Source organism: Dioscorea cayenensis, unplaced genomic scaffold, assembly GCF_009730915.1.
Source record: "Dioscorea cayenensis subsp. rotundata cultivar TDr96_F1 unplaced genomic scaffold, TDr96_F1_v2_PseudoChromosome.rev07_lg8_w22 25.fasta BLBR01001581.1, whole genome shotgun sequence".
Taxonomy (NCBI): domain Eukaryota; kingdom Viridiplantae; phylum Streptophyta; class Magnoliopsida; order Dioscoreales; family Dioscoreaceae; genus Dioscorea; species Dioscorea cayenensis.
This window is the reverse complement of record NW_024087972.1, coordinates 9,036-18,172: the sequence shown is the minus strand read 5'-3', so window position 1 is coordinate 18,172 and position 9,137 is coordinate 9,036. Positions and strand designations below refer to the sequence as shown.

Genomic DNA, 9,137 nt, shown 5'->3' with positions numbered 1-9,137 from the left:
AAAAAAAATAAAACCAATATAAATTATTAAAAAAATTACATCTTTACTACACTTTCCAATCACATAATGACACGTCACCCCAACTCCTCCCGCTAAATCCGCCCCTCCTCCCTCCCCTTCCCCCTCCCCTTCCCATTCTGCCCCTCCACTCTCTTCACCAAAAACAAAATTTTTAAAATTAGAGAGAGATCTCGCTAGAGAGAGAAAAAATTTTAGAGAGAGAAAGAGTTTTAGAGAGAGAAAGAGTTTGTCGCCATGGTTCCTCCTCCTCCTCCTCCTCCTCAGAACCACGAGTTCCAAGAGTTCTGGAACCGCGAGCGCGAGGCCCTCGGCCTCAGCCCGCCGGCGACCTCCGGCTTCGCCGCTACCGGCGATGCGGGCACCCCTACCGCCGCCGCCCGCCTCCGCGGCCGGAGCACCCGGCAGATCTCCCTTCTCCTTCTTCTCAAGCTCCACCGCCCTTTTTCCACCCTCTCCGCCCTCCCTCGCTTCCTCTTCCGCCTCATCCTCACCGCCGCCCGCCGGATCGCTTCCTCCCCTCGCACCTCTTCTCATTCTTCCCGTCTCTACCGCCTTATCCGTGCCTTTCTCTTTCTCGCCGTCCTTCTCCTCGCCCTTGAGCTTGTGGCTTACTTCAAGGGCTGGCATTTCAGTCCTCCCTCCTACGCCTCCTCGCGCCACGCTTTGGAGCTCTTGTATGCGCAATGGCTCCATGTTCGCGCGGCGTACTTGGCGCCGCCGGTGCAGGCGATGGCGAACGTTTGCATCGTGCTTTTCTTAGTTCAGTCGGTGGATCGGTTGGTTTTGATGCTTGGATGCGCTTGGATCTGGGCGAGAGGAATCCGTCCTGTGGCGGCGATGGAGTATGGGAAGAAGGAGGACGGGGATTTGGAGCAAGGGAGTAGAAGCGGATCCGATGAGTATCCGATGGTGCTGATCCAGATCCCAATGTGCAACGAGCGGGAGGTAAGCAGATGTGGGTTCTCCTCTGGCATTGTGTTCTTCTATGAAATTGAATTGCGAGTTTGGATTCTCATCTGCATCCTCTTCTTCACCATTTTTTATGATATATATAGAGGAAATTGGAAATTTATTTTCTTGCCTGCCTTTTCATGCCAATTGTTATTTGTGGTTTATAATCAAATGTTGTTGGGATTTCTGGATTAAGTTTAGGAGAAATTGGTTTTTTGGGTAATTGATGATATTCTGAGCTGATTTGCTGCAAAATTTAACTTAGTGACTTACTGCATATGCATGGAATGGCCATGATAAGTAGCTTCCGGATTTAGGTTTCATGCCTGATATATCTGTTTTATGGATGGGTTGAATGATTAAGACATGCAGCTTTCTTCGTGGATTGATTTAGTGACTGCTAGGATTTAGTGTTCTATCCGTTATATAGCTGCTTTGTTAATGCATTTTAATCCGTGGTAAGTTTTCGGTAAATTAGAAGTGTGGATTTTATTAGAGCAAAATGTATAGTGGTTGAACCTTGATTTTGATATTTATTTGCAATCATTGATTATTTGGTAATTTTGTTGCAAGATATTGTCCCACTAAATTTATTGTGCATTTTTGGCTTTGATAAATCAGGGCTTTTAGTTTCTGGTATTTGTAACTAAAAATCTTTTACTGAACCTTGGCATTTGCAGAAGACTGTTTAGAATTTTCTATGATTGGTCATGCTCTTGTCCAGGTCATCATACTCAGATTTCGCAACTGCAATTTCTTATTCATTAAAATGGATTCGGTACATCAAGGATCTAAACTTTTTGGCTGTCCATTCAATTAAGCATCAGGGACTTACTAAAAAAGTACAATTTTCAGTATGTAGATATTACTCTATACCAAGAAACAGATTTTATAAAATTCATTTGATTTTTGGATGTTCTTGAATTGATAACAGGTATAAATTAATTTGATTATAAATAATAAATTTTCTGAGGATAAATTAGATGCTCACAAATTTGGCTATGGAAATCTTTGACTCTTTATTAACTTCTTAATTACATAACTAAATGTACTTTTTCTATGTGGTTTTGTATACTTTGAATGCATAACTTGCTCCAACACCAGAAGAGGTAAGCTGTTCCTTGTAAGATGATATAAAATGATATCACTCTCTTTTATTTAAAAAAAAAAAGAGGTAACTGAAAGTTGCTAGTCCTTTGATCTAAAATTGGATGACTTCTAAACACTAAATTCTGTTATGAGTTTCTTGTCAATTCTGCTGAAGATCAAATGACTTTATGTTCTTAGAAATCATGGTATTATTATCTCTTTCATAGTTTAACCATATCTTATCTCAGCTGCTTTCACCGGAAAATCATCTCTTAGCAAATTGCGTGGTCAACATGAAGCTTTTAGTAATAAGTATATGGATAACTAGTTGAAGCGCCTTAAAGGAAGATAAAAAGGTTATCATAGAAAATTACTGGGTAAGTTCATCATGAAAATGCCTCATCAACAAATAGTCAAGTTGAGCCAGTTGAAGTTCTGGATTGTTATCAAATAGCTAATATTGTAGAAGTATAAGGAACTAATTTCCAGCATAAACATCAAAGGGAGAAACCAGAGCAATTTGCCCAACTAGTCAAGAGTATGGTGATGCTATTAGAGTAGAAATCCAATGTACCATCTTCCTATGATAACTAAGTCTCAATATATGTACTGAATCTTGTGGTGATGTCAAGGGGATGCCAGTAAGACAAAGGATAAAATGGATGATGGTGCATTTTGGATAATCAGTGTCGCTTCTATATGCCATACCAGTGAAGTGAATTTTTGTTTTTGTCTTTAATTTTTGCTTTGTTTTTAGTGTGCCTTGTATCAGGTAGAGATTGAAATCTACAATGAAAAGTCTAAATTTTTTGAATAATTTTATGTACTAGAAGAAAGATACAATTGTGTTGGCTTGTCTTTATCTGAATGGTTGCAAGTGATACTGAAAAATAATGTTGAACTTGTTGAACATCTGTATGATGGGGTGGACAAAAAACATTATGATAAGAAAATGAATTTCTTGTCACCGTGGATTAACACCAATAGTTGATAATGCGCTGATATTTTTCACATTGATTATGGCTGAGGCTCCTATACTAATCTAGGTTGATAAATTTGTTTGTTCCATCTATGAAAATGCTGGTTAGAACTAGCCGTTATGTTTGGCCTAAATGGGCAAGCTTTAAAATGATTGAAACCTAATAGCACAAAACAAAGTTTATGTAGGATGTTCATAACGACATTGAAAAGAATTAGAATAAAGTGTATGGAATGGAGAAATAAATTTCAAGTCAATTGTAATAACATAAATTCGCCCTGCCAATAGATGGAAGTAGAAATTCTAGTTTGAAATGTTTTATGCATAGTGACTTCAGTTTGCAAAAGATGAAGTTGATTTGAAAATGCATCTGTTGTCAAAAACTTCCATGAAAGATGTCATAAAGCTCAACTCAGGTTGAGTTACTTGGATGACTGAAGGAAAAACAACTCATGGTGACTTTTACTGTTTACAGCCCATATTACTGCTGATGATAATCTAGGTCATTAATGATTGTGAAGCCATTTTTTTTTCTATGATAAACTTAATCTTTTCCAATGTGGAACAGGTGTCCACAATGAAGAAGTAACTTTCTTGGTGGTTGTTTGTTGATGAATCACTTGATCTATCTCAAAATAGCAAATGCCATAGATGAATGGCTGATAGGGTAGACGTTCTGTCATGCTTTCCTTATCCACCATAGTATACGAGGATAATTAAGGAATTTGAGCAGCAATGCAATTGTGCATGGATCAACCAATTTGGATGTGCAAGGGAACCATATTGTTTATTTGTTTTGTCAAGGTTATCAAAGGAGATCTTTCTTCCTACCGATGAAGAATTACGTAGCAGTCTTAGTCATTTTCTATCTAGTCAGTTACCTTATAGATTAGTATCCCCTTCAAAGCTTTTATTGTCTTGATCAGTGAATGAGAGTCGCTCTTATTGTTTTTCGTGGAGTTGTCAAGAAGTAAGCTTCTTTTTGGTGATGTTTGCCAAATGAATGAAATTAAAGCATTCTTTAGCTGTCTATCTTTGTCTTAGTAAAGATCTTAGGTTTTATTCACTCACATTAAGATATTTACCTTTGTTCTAGCAGAGAGTTTGTTTGTAGCAGATCACTATTCAAACCTAAATATCCAACTTTTAAGTTTTAACACAACTCTTTGGTTCTTATTTTCCAAATCTTGATTTTTTGTCACTTCATTGTCAAGTTAACCCATGAGCTTGTAGATCAATTAAGTTCATCTGAATTTGGATTTATGTGACCAATTTGGCTTAGAATTGGTTTAGGATGGGTAAGGTTACAAATTTTATGTATAAATTTTACTTGCTGTCAAATCATGTCTTCAATTGATTCTCCTTTTTTTTCTACCTTTTTAAATGGAAGCTTCTTTATAATGCCTTCTGGCGTTAGGTGAATCATCAAGCCCGATCTATCTAATCTTCTGATGTCTGCTATCCTTGTCTAGTTGATTAATTCTGGAACATGGCCCTTAGATGCAAACACTTTAAAGTTCATCCCTATTTATGACTTGTGTCTTTCATTTGATTTTCTTTTTTGCTGCTTTGACTTGTGTCTTTTCGGCATTTAGGATAGGTTTGCTTTGTTGCTAGATTCAGATATGCTGTCATTAGGTATAGATACAAGTGTGGAATCCATTCCAAATAGAATTATTTATGGTTGTCTTATTAGTGTTATAAGTCAGTACTGTGTTCCTCTTGTGAGGAATGCTATCTGTATATGCTAAGTGTGCCAAATTACTTTGAATTGATAGCCATTAAATTTTTCTCAAGATAAACAACATCATGATCTCATGATACTTTGAATTGGTATGAATTGGTTGTACAAATAGCATTATTATTCTCTTATTCCCATACTAATTTGGCTCCTGAATACCTTGATGGAAAATTTAAAGAACATGGGTTTGCATCTATTGTTCAAATATAATCCTTTTAGGGTTCTTTATGAAACTAGAGTTTGATACTTATGTGGAATGGTTGCTATTAAATATTATCAAAGAAGAATTATGAGGAACATTAGTTCCTCTGAAAAATCAAAGGAGTCACCGGTCCAAAGTAGGCATGAATTCTGGTAGAATTTCCCATAGAAACTTGTAGGTCTTCGTAATTTCTACTAATAAACATTGTATTGGGCTGATAAATGTCCTAGAAATTGTTGCACATTTCATTATGTGACCAACATATTACTTTGTTTAATATTTTTATCTCAACTCGTGTGCTCCTTTTTGTTGAAAACAGATCATACAAAATTCAAAATTTTGATGTGTAGATCAACACATGCTTTAAAGTAAAGAAATTTATTACATGATATAGTACAAATTTGTGAAAACACGGGAAACCACCCATTTGTTTCCCTTAGATTTTTGGATTGCAGTGAGGTACAACTGGTTATATTAATTAGCAAGTTTGTAAGTGCATGTTTTCTTTTTCAGAAGAAGCTTCAAGCTTCTGAGTATTCTGTCTTGAACTTCAACTGTCTTTTATAAATTGAACCAAAATCTTGTTAAATGCCTTTCTGTTTAGCCTATTGAGTTCTCAGAATTGAGAATTATTTTCCTTGAATGGTCGTACAGGTTTACCAGCAATCTATAGCAGCAGTTTGTGTCCAGGACTGGCCTAGGGAAAGAATGCTTGTTCAAGTTTTGGATGACTCTGATGATATGGAGGTGCAGGCCCTCATAAAGGCGGAGGTACAGAAATGGCAACAAAAGGGTGTACCCATTTTTTACAGACATCGGCTGATACGCACAGGCTACAAGGCAGGAAACTTGAAGTCAGCCATGAGCTGTGATTACGTAAAGGACTATGAGTTTGTGGCTATTTTTGATGCAGATTTTCAGCCTGCACAGGATTTCTTAAAGAGAACCATTCCACATTTTAAGGTAAATTACAATTCTTCTGTTAATCATCTACAAAATCAAGATGGGACATGGATTGTATACATTTTTCTAATTTTGCAGGGGAATGATGATGTGGCATTGGTTCAAACTAGATGGGCTTTTGTGAACAAGGATGAAAACTTGCTCACTAGGCTGCAAAATATTAATTTATCTTTCCATTTTGAGGTCGAACAACAGGTTAACGGTATATTTATCAATTTCTTTGGGTTCAATGGCACTGCTGGAGTTTGGAGGATAAAAGCTCTCGAAGAATCTGGTGGCTGGCTGGAGAGAACTACTGTTGAAGACATGGATATCGCCGTCCGAGCTCACCTTGCTGGATGGAAGTTCATATATCTGAATGATGTCAAGGTTTGCTCACGCATAATGCCCTCTTATCACAATTCTTAATGATTTGCTTTTGTAGATCTTTGCATAAAGTTGAAACCCTATAGTTTCATGATTTCCTTGCAGTGTCTTTGTGAACTTCCTGAGTCCTATGAGGCATACAAGAAACAACAGTATCGATGGCATTCAGGTCCAATGCAGCTGTTCAGGTTGTGCTTTGTCGACATCCTTCGCTCAAAGGTGAGGTCCACAATTATTTTCTCCTCACCTGTCCATTCAATCTTATCAGTATATCCATGATTTTGATCATAACTTGTTGATATTCTAGGTCAGCTGGTCAAAGAAAGCCAATTTGATTTTCCTGTTCTTCCTCTTGAGAAAGCTTATCCTACCATTCTATTCTTTCACTCTTTTCTGCATAATCCTCCCATTGACAATGTTCCTGCCTGAAGCTCAATTGCCAGCTTGGGTGGTGTGCTATGTCCCTGGTGTTATGTCCCTCATAAACATCCTTCCCGCTCCGAGGTCATTCCCATTCATTGTCCCCTACCTTCTTTTCGAGAACACAATGTCTGTCACTAAATTCAATGCAATGATCTCGGGACTATTCAAATTCGGGAGCTCATATGAATGGATAGTCACCAAGAAATCAGGCAGATCATCAGAGGCCGACCTGGTTTCCATTTTTGAGAAGGATTCTGTGTCCCCAGCTGAAAACATAGGTCCACACAGATCATCATCTGATTCAGGCCTTGTCGAATTGAACAAACTGGAGATGTCTAAAAAATCTGGGAAGGTCAAAAGAAACAGACTGTACAGAAAAGAACTCGCTCTAGCTTTCATTCTTTTAACTGCCTCCGCTAGGAGCCTGTTGTCAGCTCAAGGAATCCATTTCTACTTCTTGCTATTTCAAGGAATAACTTTCCTCGTTGTCGGGCTTGATCTTATCGGAGAACAAGTCAGCTGAAACTATACAGTTGATACTCAATTTGTTCAAACAAGGAGCTTCCGCTGTCATGTAATTTATCCAAGGCCGATTTCCACTGTTTCTCATGGCTGCCATTGCACCAGCAGAATGGTCACATTGACCCATTTCTCAGCACAACAAGGTATGACTTTCCTCATTTCTGTGGATGGATTCACCAGCTTAAACTTGGGAAGATTTTATTTCTTTTTATCAAGTTGATCCAATCCAAATGCTGGCCTTGGGAAAAACAAATACTGTACTGTACTATGCCTGGAATGTCAGATGTGAAGATATATTTGTTAGTTTTTCCCCCCTTATTTGTTCACTTTTTATTCATTAGTAGATCATATAAGTTGTTGTTTCTGTTTAAATTTTTGTTGTTGTTATTGATGTTTACCCTTGAGAGTGAGATAGTGTTTGTTTCAGGTGTGCCAATTATTTGCAAGATTAAAGCAACCATTTTGTTTTTATTGTTAATACTATTCAGGTCAGGTGTATTCTTGTTTTACATTTGAAGTTGAATTGAATGTCAAGGAAGTCCCAATATGTATTTTGTTTATCAATTATCAAATAAAGTTTTCTTAGTTACTAATCTTGATTTTTTGGATTAACTTGGTTTTTGTCCTCTCATATGAGATGCCTTTTAGTAAAAAACTTTTCAATCTTTTTATCTAAATTTGCACGAAAATTAGACTTAAATGAGACCAATAACTTAAATTATCTCTTACTCAAAATCACTGGGTAAATTTTTTTATAGCGTATCAAACTATGGCTCTTTTTTATTTTGAGTCTAATTTCAATTTGAATCAAAATGGTTATTCAATTTAATTTTGTTTCACCAAGTGATCACCGAGAAATTTTCGGCCTATTTTTAATGAAATACATGCTGGAAATTCTTTATTATCATATATATGACACACTGTCTGTTTAGCTGATAATTCTCTCATCTGTTGATATAGAATTTCCGACATCACATCATCAAAATTAGGTTAAAATCTAATCGGATAATCTTTTGCTGAAACAAAATTGAAGTTGCATTGAAGTTTGTATCACAAAATTAAAAAAATAAAAAAATAAAATAATTTGATGTCTTATAAAAATATCTACCCAAAATCAATTATAAAATTAATTTCTTAAATATTTTATAAGATTTTTTTTCCCGTGCTGTTCAAATAATTTCGAATATTTATTCTCAAATATCTTTTTTAAATGTAAAAAATATAAAAATTAATGTGAAAAGGTAAATATCTATTTTATACATTTACATCTGAAATGCTAAATATTTAAAGGTGTGCAAACAAACAAATAAATGATATTTTATGCATTTTTTTATTATTAAATGATAATATCTAATTAATTAAAAATTTTTAGAAAGCCTGAACTCTAGGATCTGAACACACTGGGAGAGCAGCAGCCACCATCGAACAGTCGTCTCACCTGCAGTGAGATGGGAATCGATTTCGTAGCCAGTGCTCGATACTCGGGCATCTAACACCCACGCAGAGGACCCGATGTCAATAGACCAAATGGTCGTTGGCCTAATTAATTAAATTAGATACATATAACTTTAACAAAAATAAATAAATAAACTCCAAAAAAATAAATAAAAAGGAAAAAAAGAACATGTGCCAATGATACGAAGGGCTCATTGGTTCGTGGGTGACTCGTGAGTGACGATGTTGAAATTTTGGCAGTTCAAAACAAGAACGTATAATAATATATTTAAAAAACCTTCGTACATCCTCTTGAAAAAAAAAAAATCGATGACCCACTGAGAAACATATATAAAGAATGAGGTTGAGCTTGGTGGCACTAATGAATTGAATTCAATTGCTTGATAATAGTAGCAAACACATGACCCTACAATAATTGGAAAGTG

At 36.2% G+C, this 9,137-nt stretch overlaps 1 protein-coding gene across 1 annotated transcript; it reads left to right on the top strand.

Annotated features, from left to right (window-relative positions):
- The first annotated feature begins 205 nt into the window (after window positions 1-205).
- Window positions 206-7,850, top strand: LOC120256721 (probable xyloglucan glycosyltransferase 6). The gene is made up of 5 exons (XM_039264402.1): window positions 206-966; window positions 5,638-5,946; window positions 6,025-6,315; window positions 6,418-6,531; window positions 6,620-7,850. Exons 1-5 carry the CDS (start codon window positions 256-258, stop codon window positions 7,256-7,258), a joined length of 2,064 nt encoding a protein of 687 aa, XP_039120336.1. The 5' UTR covers window positions 206-255; the 3' UTR covers window positions 7,259-7,850.
- Window positions 7,851-9,137: the final 1,287 nt, after the last annotated feature.